The 13,543-nt window shown below is 37.2% G+C and overlaps 1 protein-coding gene across 1 annotated transcript in view; it reads right to left on the reverse strand.

Annotated features, from left to right (window-relative positions):
* LOC106661495 (fringe glycosyltransferase) overlaps positions 1 to 13,543 on the reverse strand; it is a 56,380-nt gene that overhangs the window by 5,049 nt on the left and 37,788 nt on the right. Inside the window, exon 6 of the mRNA XM_014384940.2 lies at positions 8,123 to 8,208. Coding sequence (XP_014240426.1) covers positions 8,123 to 8,208 — 86 coding nt within the window. The remainder of the gene's footprint in view (positions 1 to 8,122; positions 8,209 to 13,543) is intronic.

A 13,543-nucleotide genomic window follows, 5' to 3' on the forward strand; every position in this document is an offset into this window, starting at 1 on the left:
TAAATAAAAAGGACCAAAAATAAAAAAGCCCAAATAAAACAATAAAAAATCCGATTTAACAATAACTCACAAACGTCATTTAAAACATTATATAAATTAAAAAGAAAAAGTACCGACGATCAAAAAAGATTACATAAAACAATAAAAAACTCCAAAAACCACATTAACAAAAAATAACTCACAAACATCATTTGAAACATACAAACTAATAAGAAAAAGGACCGTAGGTCAAAAAATAAGAACTAGAACAATAAAAAAAAACAACTCCGATTTAACAATAACTCGCAAACATCATTTAAAACATACAAACTCAAAAGAAAAAGGACCGTAGATCAAAAAATAAGAACTAGAACAATAAAAAAAAGCAAAAAAAAAACTTCGATTTAACAATAACTCGTAAACATCACTTACATCATTTAAAACATTAAAGAAATTTAAAAATAAAAAGGACCAAAAATCAAAAAAGGCCAAATAAAACTATAAAAAAATCCGATTTAACAATAACTCACAAACATCAGTTAAAACATTCAAACTAAAAAGAAAAAGGACCGTAGATCAAAAAATAAGAACTAGAACAAAAACAACAACTCCGAGTTAACAATAACACACAAACATCACTTACATAATTTAAAACATTAAACAAATTATAAATAAAAAGGACCAAAAATAAAAAAGCCCAAATAAAACAATAAAAAATCCGATTTAACAATAACTCACAATCGTCATTTGAAACATACAAATTTAAAAACATCACCAAAATGATACCTCACCAACATCATTAAAACATGATACAAATTAAAAAGAAAAAGGGCCGAAGATCAAAAACGACTAATAGAACAATATAAAAAAACTCCAATTTACAAACATTATTACACAATCATACAAATCAAAAACAAAAAGACCGAAAATCAAAAAAGACCAACTAGAAGAACAAAGTCTAATTTTGTTTTGAACTCTCGGGGTGCCGATGTTTTTGCAATAAGGGCCATTTCTAAGTATGCATGTCGAATGCAGGGCCGCTGGATTTGAACCCAGGACGTTTACCTTACAGTGATGACCGCCGTGTCAACGTCTTAACCGTTGCGGCCACCGACACCTCCTAATTCTAATTTGTATATTATATATAATGTTTAATTATGGAGTGGCTCTTTATATTATACAATGTATGAAAAAAGAATGTGTTGACGTCGTGCCCACCCATATAATAAATACTGCCTTAATAACCTGCAATAACTGCTTTGTCAGTTTAGCAATGAATTTTGACTTATTTTTGAACTACAGGTAACTAATAACTACCCAATTTTCAATCATATTTTCTAACCGTATGGGAAGAGGTTTGGGGAGTGACATACTCAACCTAATTAAGAAGAAGGTCTATCATCCCGCCTCCGGTTCTGGTACTACCTACCGGCCGTAATTTATCACCGGTGACTGCCGGATTTTGGTTTTGCTTGGTTAAAATTCTTTCGAATTCCCACTTGATGCTTTTTTTAAAAGCCAGATTCGCCGGTGCTCGTTAACCCTGTGTACGGTCGGGTTTTAAATTAGTCATTATATGCCCGACAAAAGTTTAATACAGCTAATGCCGCAGTGAAAGGTGTGAGCACGGTTCCTTTTTTTATTTCCGAGACATGTTTCATTAGAATTTTATAATACCGCGCTCACGATCTCTTATTCCCAGAGGATCTAAAGGATTACGACTGAATTATGCTACATCAAAAATTATTAGGTCGCATAATAGCACTAAAATGGATCAAGCCTCATAAAAATGTCCCTACAACTCGAAACTAAGCAACTACAGGTTGATTGTAAATTAAATTTATACGAGATTGTTTAGATTGGATTTTCAGGACTTTTTCCCTTTATTTCAATATCCATTTCTCATTCATTAAGTATCACCATAGTTCAAAAGACAATGTTTCCCTCGAACATTCACTCCTTTCTAAGCCGTTGTAAAAACTCTTCCAAACTTTCAAATCTCAGCAGTACTTTTTCCCTGAGAACGAAACCAGTCCGGGCAATTAACTCCGAGAACAGGGCGTGGAACAATATAATGAGGAATAATCTGCGCGTGCACTTAATAAGAGTGAGTTTATAAAACACGAAATAAAACCGGCAACGATATCGGAGCGGTCCACATATTTGTAAACAACTTTAAAATTGCTATAATTGCTTGAAAGAACTATGTATTTTCGCCTTCTCATAACGGCAATTTCTGGAAATCTTGTAAATAAAGCAACACATCAGAGGACTCGATGGAGAACGGAGGTCAAAAATGGCGTTGCACGGGGTTTGGTACGTATTTCAATCATCCCAATTAAGCCTGGTCCGGACTTGAAACAATGTTTCTGAACAACATTGAACATTGCTCCGCACTCAGACCACCAGTGTCAAGGTGCAGGTCGTCCCGAGATCCAATCTCGTTCAGGAAGCTATCGCAAGAATTTGGGATGCCAATCAATTTACTTAAAAGCATAAGAAAGAAAGAAAAGAAAAAAAAAACCAGCACTTAAAGCATGTAGGTGGATAAGGACTGATAGAATGTACCAGTTTTGATACACCTAAAAATTGAAGATGAAATAGGTTGTAAAAATTAGCCCAGTACTGTAGATTTGCTGATATTTAAGCCGATATAAAAGAGTTAGCAAAAGAAGAACTTCTCGAAAAGCAAAAGTTATTGTGGCAAAAGGTCAAACGCTAATCAAACACAAATTGCATTCAGCAGATGTAGCCAAATGATTTCGAAGCTCTGCTACTTATGGTGTTAGAAAATAGTATATAGACAATCATTGTTGGCTTTAGGATTTTCTTATCAATCTAGGCAACTATCTAACCAAAAGATCTGGAAGTTTTCCTCCTGATTCCTCATGGTAATGACTAATCGCATGTCTGTGTTTGTAAACAACTCCAGACATGTTCAATGCTGCTTTTTAAACAGGAAACAAATCACCAACCTAGTTTTGTTTTGCAACATAATAACAGTTAAAGGCAAAAACATATCGAACATTCTTCCTAAACAAACTACAATAAATGTCGTTCAACGTCAATTGGAAGTGTCTAGAAGAAATATCGCCCATACATGCAGATTCCAATTCCATCTTGTTAATGACACCATAAAAGTTTCCTACATACGCCCTCACTCTTCACTTTGATACATGAAGACGTGGAGTAGACGTCTTAAGCGAAAACGGCACATGCACTTCCTGACTCAATAAAGTATCTTTACGTTCACTTAACTTTATTATTTGAGAAATTACTTCCATTCTTATTAGCTGATACCCTATTGAACAACACGTCACGTTTAAATAAACTTAAAAGACGAAATATGCCATATCATGTTTCTTACCATCAGTGATGACCGTGTATTAAAAGTAGTGAACATTTAATTAGTTTATTCAATTTTGCATATCCTAAAGCTAAATTATGTTCAGATTAAATAAAGGTTGGTATGCAAAACAGGGTTTTTACTGGGTTACAGGAGATACAGGAGGCAGGAGAGTGGACATTCCTAGCCGGACCCGAAGAACCCTTCTCTGGGATTATCTAAGAACCTCTTAGTCAATAGGATTAGGCGAGAGTGAGGGAACGGTGGGAAACTCTCATTGGACATAATCCAAAAAATCTGCTAAAACGATTAGAAAGGAAAGAAATTACATGACGCATCTGAGGAAGCAGGAAGGCAAAGAATCGTGACGGTCACTGCAGACTCACTCCGCATTTGAGAATGAAGACAAAAAGATAACACCGACAATTTCCACACGATTAATGAAATGAAGATGGCGATAAGCCGAGACAAACTTGACAGACAGACAAAAATGAACCGAAACGACCAAACCATTGCATTCCTCAAGAGGACATTTCTTAACCAAGAAAGATTGAAGATTTTTAAAACAATACAGTGCAGATAATCCAAATAAGTGAATGAAACCTCAACACACTCGATGACAAAATGTGATGATCTGTGCAAACTAAAGTTGTTTTGAGTAAGTGCACGGTTGCAAACGGATCAATTAAGCAAATTTCTTAACGGATCTGGGCCGGAGTATGGTGCCGAAGAAAGCAGGGGATGCTGTAGTAAATAATATGCAGTAGCACAAAATAATCTGTAATCTTTACTGGTATCTCCCCTTTCGCATTCCAGTTTTTAGTGGGATTCCTTGACACTATACAAAATGACTTCTTCCTTTCAACACATCTGAATCCTATCCTAAGCCGGATTAAAGTCCGACGGGTGACAATTTTCTGACAGGCCTGTATGTTCCCAATGTCATCTTGAGCGATGTTGGTACCAATTTAAAACCAGAAACGTATATAGTTATCGGGTGGCCAACTGCATCATAAGTAGTGGCGAAGGGTCACAACTTAATTACAATACACGTCTCGGTAGAGTATCATTAACGTAACAGTCAGACACGCAGGAGTTAATTTATTCTGAAAAAATCCTTTAATTATTGCTGCGCTGGATCCAAATCCACTCGCTCCGATTTACATATCAGGGGTGAAATTAAATTAAACGGAATAATTTGTGGGCTGGGGAAGTCTTCGATAATCTTTTCGTTTAACTGAAGCCGTTCAAATCCTTTTGCAGCCATGAAAAGCCTGTAATTTGAATTTGATCGGAACGCGTCCGTTTCCCAAGTGCATTCTAAATGAGGCCTTGAGACAAATATACTAGCATTCATCTAAACGCTCCCTTTTTTTTCTCTCTTAATTGTATATCATTAAGAATTTAGCCTCAAATCTGATGTTAAATTCTGAATGCTCTGTCATTATTTATGCTACAACCCTTTTAAATTAAAACAAAGAAATAAAGGACGTTCAACTAAACCTAGAACTACGAAATTGTTGAACGTTTTTCAAGGCTAATTTCACACACATTTTCTTTTCCACTTCTACATCTAACCCTTGCGGTTGCCTTGAAAGATCTTAAGACTAGGCCTTCAGAGGATATCTTGACTCTACACGGAATATCCGGATGACACAGGCTTGTTTAGACGGGCTTAGTACTAAACATTAAAACCACTCTTAAAATTCTCTGTCGTGTACAGTGGAAAAAGAGAGAAAAATAATTTTGAGCGGTAGTACACCCTGTTTGCAACAACTTCCAACTTCAGTCCCTGATGAGCTACAATTTTTTGTAATTTTCCATGGAAACGTTATCTTACCTGAGAAAACATAAGTAGGTACTTAACATCAGGACTACCACGGTTTTGGATTGGTACACCTTCACCTTAAGGAATCTCCAAAAGTATCCATGATAGTAAGATCGGGGGAAACGTCGTAGCCACGAGATGACTCTTCCTCTATCAATGTAGGGATATTGCTGGTTGGCTATTTTATAGAAGGTAAAAAACACCTTCAGTCGATTTTATAGAAAGTGTCACCATCGAATGGAACGAAGTATTTTCTATTCACCACCAAGGGCCCTTACAAAATTATGTAGCTTCGCCTAATAATTAAACTTACGATTTATAAGCGATAAAAGTAACAAAACAGTCAGAAATATCCTTTAGCAATACACTTATTTAATCTCTAGTTTTGATGGCTACGTTTGAAGTTAGTATAGTTTTAGTGAAGATATCAATTATCTTTAAATGATCCATTATAACTATAACGCTTGATGAGTAAAATAGTTAAAAAACAATATTTTTTAAACGGAAACCTATATTGGTATTCAAGTAGGACTTGAGTAAGGATCTGCAGCATCTGCAAAAACTAACCGTGCAGTAGTGCAGAGAGCGCCTAGGGCGTGTATACGCTGAAAATCGATCCGACAAATTATGATGTGGCAAATTTATATCAGGATAGTTAAGTTGTATTATAAGAAAATAATATTGCAAGGGATTTAGGATGTAATGCTCCGAAGAAATTGGGTTTGTCTGGAAGAGGTGGTTAACGTGTAGAAAACCGCCGGAGAGTAATTTTATAAATAGACGAGTACTGGCCGGGGTGAGTTACTCTGATATTAGCCGGCCTGCCCGGAGCTGTTGATCCCGAGGGATAACGCCCTCCGTCCTGCGATAGTTGCCATTAGTCACGAAAGTTTCGCCCTCCGGGTGTCCCGTGCCCCTCGGACCCGATTCGGCCCTCCTTCGTCTTTCCGGTTACACACGGTAATGCACGTGCCTCCAGGGGCTCCTCCGCTCCTTTCACAGTAATCGTCCTGCTCTAACTTTATTGTACACAGTTGAAACACGGGCTTTCTGGCGGCCGATCTTTTTTTTTTTCACTTAGACATAGATTTAATTAAACTATCGCTGATAAAGCCATCATCCAATGGGGATACAGTTCAATGAAGTCTTTCTTGGCCTCCTATAAATGTCTCAATAACCTCTATCGAGATATGAATCTGAAGGTTGCCAGCCAATGCAATTTTGGTCTTGCGACCTTCACCTTCCTATCAGGGATTTCGCGAAGCAAACTCGAGAAAAAATCTTTGGGGTCCGTTCTCGCGGTGACCTGCCCATCTCGGTCTGCCTAACTTGATCCAAAGTAGTTAATTACTCTGGGATGTTTTGTCTTCTGTTCTCGCCTTCGCAGTTGCTTTCAAGTCGCCAGTACGCACGGACGTACCTTCTGTTCTCGCTTTTGCAGATGCTTTCAAGTCCCCAATTCGCACGAACGCACCTTCTGCTCTCGCCTTTCCAGACATCATCAAGCGAACGCACCTTTTTCAGGAGGTCATCGCTGCACTCTGTTCATCCAAATTAGTTTGTCTTTTTGTAATATATATTCTTTAACAAGATGTTTCATATCTGGTCAGAATTCAACTTCATTTCCTTTTTGTTCATATAATAAATCTTATGTTTACTAGAGAAATCGATTTTTTTTAATCAATTGTAAACCCTTTACTCAACATGTATATTAAGTAGTTATAATTGCCCTATTTTAATTAATTATACTTTTCATCTAAGATCTTGTTTGGGATGAAAAGCTAGCGTCACTAGCAAGATTCGAACCCACCACCGCTATAATACATCATCCTTAAGCACTTGTTTAGGCCGTTATTTGCAGAGAGTATCCCTATTTTTTCGACATTTATTTTTTGAAGTTACTAAAGATCTAGCCCCGAGGAATATCAATTACTCTGGGGTGAGTGTATGAGTCTAGAGAGTAAAAGTAATTTATTAGCGTGAAAGGAAGGGGTTGCTTATAACCCCACCCGGGGAATATCGAATACTCGGGGGAGTGAATGTGACCAAACATCTACGTATGTGGTGATGTATATACATATATATGTATTGTATGTGTTGTTTCTATTCTGTATTTGGCAACCTGAAGTACAAACGAGAGACTAGCATTCTAGGATATCAATGTAGTATATATTTGAAATCAGAGAGTAACCAGATCGAGATGCTCAAATGGCTGCAGTTTAAAACAAAATATGCGCGAAAAAAGAGAAAAAGAAGGAAAACACGCAGAGGGCCGGAGATGACCTCAGCTGTTTGTCGGACCATAAACTTCCCACTTTATTATTATTACTAGAGATCTAAAGTAAACAATTCCATTGTACGTTTTCAAATATATAGTTGCCATTATGGAAGGTTCATTGTTGAGTCAGTTGTACGAATTTATTTAATTTCCTCACTGTTGCTGCCTTCGATATCAACAAATTAATTATTAATTATTTAAAGCGTCGAAAGATGGGCAAACGTTCTAATAAAGCAATCAGACATAAAACAAGATAAACAACATTTTTAATTTAATTAAATTAAGTTGGTATAGCTCGGATGATGGTGATAAAATCAGAGAAAGGCTGCCTCGGCAATAAAACGATTTGCTTCTGTTAGACCAACCTTCCCCTTTCAACGTGACAACTTTCGTTTAATAATAAAATTATAAAATAAACAGAAAAAAATTGGTTGTATGAGTCAAAGAATTATTTTCAAAAATACAAATTGCCAATTTATAAACAAATAGCGACATTCAGTTTACACTCTTTGTATTTGGTAATAAAATGAATTTATTTTTTATGTGCAGTATTTAAGGAACTTTACCGTCCCTGGAACGGAAAATGCGTTAGGTGAATTATGTGAAAATTACTCGTGAGGATGTCTTGACGAAAAAGACCAAAAATCCTCGTTGTATATGAACTTTTTATGCTAAAAAGTCAAAAATTTACCTTGCGATCGGCATCATTTTCAGAGCTAATGCCCTGCTGAGACAGAAACCAGCACCCCCAGTAGCAAACCAGAACGATATGTGTTGCTGGAAAAAATACAAAACAAGATTAGAAAATTATGTAATTAAACAATTACAAAATATATATACAATGAATCAGTATAATTAACAATTGTTACAACGATGAAAAGGTAAGTTGGACAGATTTCAAAATTTAATTTCTCATGGTTTTTTTAAAGAACCGTAAATAATGAGTTCCAACATCTATCAATAGACATAATTGATGAAAAGCCATCATGGAGGCGAACCGAGAGCAATCATTGAATTCGCTAACGAATTTGACTCGTTAGCCCAAGTCCCACGGTGGCTGAGACCACAGCCTACAAAACCTACAAGACTTCGGATGGAAATTGTTTATTGAGGCAACTACTAATTTGCGGTTTGTGGTAAAAAGGGGGAAAATGACGAGCTCTACGAGAAGGCATCTCGTTCAATCTGACTACGAGATTTCATAGTACTGCTTTTATTTAACCGACTGTAAGAACTGTTCAATGTGGCCCTTTTTATGGGGGGAGGAAAATGTGTACACAACATTTTTTAAAAGATTATGCAAAGATTTCTGCTTTCACGGAGTTTTATCTGGTTGATCAGGTTTCGCCAAGTTGCCGTTTAACTTTTGCATAAGCTGGATCATTTCCTTTTTTTTCTACCATTGTGAATGTCCTATGTCGTCGGTATTGAAATTTTCAATTCTAGGATGATCGGAAACGACCCAACTACAGGTTCATCTACCCGCATACCTCGAGAAGAAATCTCACAATTAATATACTTATTTATTTTTTTTTTCAACCGGTCTATTCTGGAACAGGACAACCCTATCTTTTTATTGAATCGAGATCGATTTCGGAGGCATTTGCCTCTCCTTTTCAATCTCGTTTCATTAACTCACCTAGGTCATTTACCCGTGAAAATTAGTTTATAATAAGGCTGACCTTGGAAATCCCATTGTTTGACTATTTTAGACTAACATCTAGCCGTAGGATTTTGACTTTCGGGTTTTTTTCAACCTACTAATGGATAGTGTCCGATGGTAGCCAGAAAGGCGGATAGGACACCTGGTTAATTGCAAGTTTACCCCTACAAACACACAAATACACACACACTACGAGTCCTAGCCACCACCTATAATTATCCAGGGCCTGTTTCACTCCCACAAACTCTCATCTTCTCTTCTAATTCATGATTTGTGGGTGAAATGATGTTGCCTTTTAATTGCCTGGAGGGTTTAAGGAAACAAAAAAAGAGAAAATATCCGACTTACGCCGACTTGAAAAATGAAATAAACCTTTTCGTTAGCGTTTGTGTGAATCGGAAATGGTATAAATCAACAGGAAAAAAACAGTCTTTTACTCGTACATCACATGGTTGTAATTAAATATGGATAATCCCAAGAGTAAAATATGACAGTTATTTTTCTCCAAAATCTTTTGTACAATTTTGGATGACAACACAGATTAAATGGTGTTTAAATATAAATATATTTCTGTTTGTATACACATATGTATATTAATATTGATGATGCAAATGAATGAATTCTCCTAATTGATTTTTAAACTCCTTAATGGCTCACCAACAAATACCCGAGCTGTGATAAAAAATTTAAGACCGCTAAGACATTAAGTTATTCTTTTTTTAAGGGCAATAAAATTAAACGCGCCATATAAATAATAATCTCCGAATTCTGGGTTTAGGGGGGTCATCACCTCGGTCTTATCTCATGGGAAAATTGGCCTCCTTTCGCCATAATTATCTTCTCAATCCCGTCACCGTGCCCAATAAAATATTGTGCACCTGTTGTTGAATGGTTGTCGATAATTTTGAATTTATGACATTTGAATTTTTAAAAGATGTTCTTAAAAAAAGGTATGTTTCATTTGTTTAATTATGCCATAATTACATTTCCATTCTAATTTTATAAATCTGTATGTACAAAATACGCACTATTTACTAACAATTAAAATTTTATTAGTAATTACAAAAAAAAATTACTAACAATTTAAAAAAACTGAATATGTTAAGTGCATACACACATGCACACAGTTGGGGCTATCACTTCTCGCAGTTCTCCTGCAATTCCAATTTTTGTAATTTACAGTAAATTACCGGTAGGCCTCGAGAATCACCTACCTCGGTGTTGGCAGTCCGGGGTCAGACCTGCTGTCGATATCTGGGTTAATTCAGCACCCAACACGTGCAATTCATAGATCTAAACCCATTCACACGCTAACTCATTCTTAAATAAATTATTAACTATTTACATACCATACATTCAGAATGGTGTAGTACTCGATACTCCTCCATCATCCTCTGCATATATTATATAACTACGTAATTGAAGGTCAACAAGGTGCTCACATTTTGCCACCGATTACACATTCATGCTAATAAATCCATTTACTCTTAACCCACGATGTACGCGAAACTAACAGTACTATATGCAATAAAGCAACTATTTTTTCCTCCAAAAATGTGAACAGGGGACCCAGATACTCGCTGTCGTGCTCAAGTGTGCAAAAGTCAGCGCCCGTGTGTCAAACTCGCATGGCCTATCCTTATGGCGTGAGGATGACCCTTCTTGTACGAGACAGATCATCCGAGGGCTACCTATCGACAGGGCTCTTGTTGAGAGCTTCTCTGCCGACGCTGCAACCTTGTTTTAATCACGTTTTTAGTTGGATATTCGTAAAATGAAAATTATTATTTCGGATTTAGAGGAAATCAGGATGGCTAATTTTGCTTTATTTGAAAAAAAAAACACATACGGATGGGCATATATCTCTCTTTGTTTACTCCAGAGCAATTGAACGTAATGTGATTGATATGTTTATAAATTATAATGTTTGAGATATAAAAAAATAGACACTTTAATAACACTCATATGTATCTTACGGTAAACATTATGTTGGCTAAGATAAACTTTGTGTATAAGAAATAAAGAGACTGAATTTAGGTTTACCACGCACGTTTAGATATGAAATGGCATTCTACTTTTAAACAGCCTTTCAATGCCATCAGCCCTCCCCCCACCATTCACGCTAATAATCACATGTATTCTTAACCCACACTATATACACAAAACTATCATTACTGTATGCAATAAAACAGCCCTGTTTCCTCCAAAACTCGAAACAGGGGATCCAGATAGTCGCTGCCAGGCTCAAGTGCTGCAAAATTAAGTGTCCGTGTGTCAACCTATCCTTGATCGGTTGCCGGTGACCGTTTTTTTTTTTTTTTGCATCGCCGTTTGAGCATCCGCCATTTATTTATTTCTTCTTCTTCTTTTTTTTCTCTCTCCCTCGCAGCATGCGGAAGCCCGAAGGGACAGGCAAGGCGCAGCCGGAAAGCAAGAGAATGCCCAAGCCTGCCTAAGGGGACCAGCACTCATACTTATTTATTTCTTTTTAGGGCTTATATACGGTTTCCATTTTCGGGGATGTGGATAAAAACCATTTACAACACCATGGAAAAGACCACATCCCCATAGAATCTGGTGCAAAACACGTCCAAGCCGCTTGTGGCACCCGACCCCACAGACCAGCACCACCCAAACCCACCCGTCCCCGGGCCACCCCACGCCCCGAACGAGTCAAACTAATTTTTTATTCGTTCCTGCCGTATGTACTTCGTGTTGTCAAATATGTATATTGTTCTTATTTATAAAGGCTACAAGTGCATCGAGAACCGGGATCTTTCTTGTGTCTGAGAGTACGATATCCATTTTTGTTGGGAATTTTACTCCATTTTGTTTTAGTTCTGAGAACAAAACCTCCGTCCATCGTGTTTCTTTTGCATGCCAGGATCACATGGTTTGAGTCAGCAATGGTCCTCGCTTCGCATCCACAACCGGCGCTGTCCACAATACCAATTTTGGCAAGGTGGTATGGTAATTGGTTATGATTAGACCGTAACCTGAATATCGTCGTGAAGAACTTTCTTGGTCTATTCACTTTAAGGTACCAGGGATTATGTTGGATGCTAGGCTGTATATTAGCGTAGTACTGGCCTTTCGTTGTTTTGGACTCGTTATACTGTTTCTGCCATTTCCTCCTTGCAATTTGTTTCAGGTGAGCCGTGATATCACATGGGACGATAATGTTGTAAGGAACCCCATTCTGTGCAGCGTCTTTTGCGAGTAAGTCTACTTCGTTGTTGTGCCTATTTACATGATGCGCTTTGACCCAGATGAAGTGGAGGTCAACCTCTTTTTTATTTATATTCTCAATCATATCCAGCATTTCATCTATTAGGGGATTCTGTTGGCGAGTCGCATATTTGATGGCCGTTAGCACGCTAAGGCTGTCGGAGATTATGACAGTTTCTTGGTCTGGTAGTGTTTGAATATATCTCAACGCTTCAAGTATAGCCATACTCTCGGCTGTGTATATTGAAGCTATATTGGAGAGCTTAACTTTTTTAAATGTCTTGTTTCTAGGGCCCCGACTCCCTTTTCTGATTTCGACCCATACGTGTATACTACTTTTATGCTGTTACTATTCCCGGTTTCAAAGCAGCCTTGTATAGCTTCTGTTTTTCCTTCTAAATCCATTCTTCTACGAGTTAGGTCCTTCGAGTTCCATCGACAGTGCTCTTGATAGGCGAGAGCTTCTCTATGATCTGGCCCGCCGACACGACCACTTTCTTTTAATCATGTTTATATATAATCATGTTATTGCATTTTCAGATCGCGGTGGTTAAATCGGTCGGGTCATCCCGGCGAAACATATTAATTACCTCCTGGGAAATACGAACCACGAGTTAAATCTGGGCCTTCTCCAACCGCAATACTCGCACTTTTTAATAAATTATTTAGTGTACTTTCAGTAATCAAATTTTTATTATTTTTTTATAACGAAATATCTAAAAAGAATTAAAGGTTTAGACAAATAAAAAGGAAAATATTTTTTACTTTTTTTTATGTAGTGACCCCTTCAATCTTAACATAGCGTTCTATACCCAGTCATTTTTTGGGGGGCGTCGGTGGCCGCAAGGTTTAGTCTTTGACACCGCGCTCATCACTGTAAGGTAAAGGTATCCAGCGGGCCTGCATTCGAACCCGACATACTTACAAATGGGCTTTTTTTCAAAAACACCGGCACCCTGAGGGTTTATATGACCTCTGCTGTTGCGAACCCTCGTAAAAAAATGCAGTCATTTATTTTTATATCACTCTGCTATATTAACATTATTGATAAGAGAATAACGAAAAGTAAGTATATCCTGCAGGATATTGCATACTTTTGCATAAAATCATCACTGCAGAAGGGTGAAGAATTGCTTGATTCCCTAAAAAACTAAAACACGGTGCCTTCATTTGCTTTACTTAAGGGGAATAATTAAAATTTTAAAAGCGGCCTCCGTCACG

This window comes from Cimex lectularius, unplaced genomic scaffold, assembly GCF_000648675.2.
Source record: "Cimex lectularius strain Harlan isolate CLEC.00 unplaced genomic scaffold, Clec_2.1 scaffold16, whole genome shotgun sequence".
Classification (NCBI taxonomy): Eukaryota; Metazoa; Arthropoda; class Insecta; order Hemiptera; family Cimicidae; genus Cimex; species Cimex lectularius.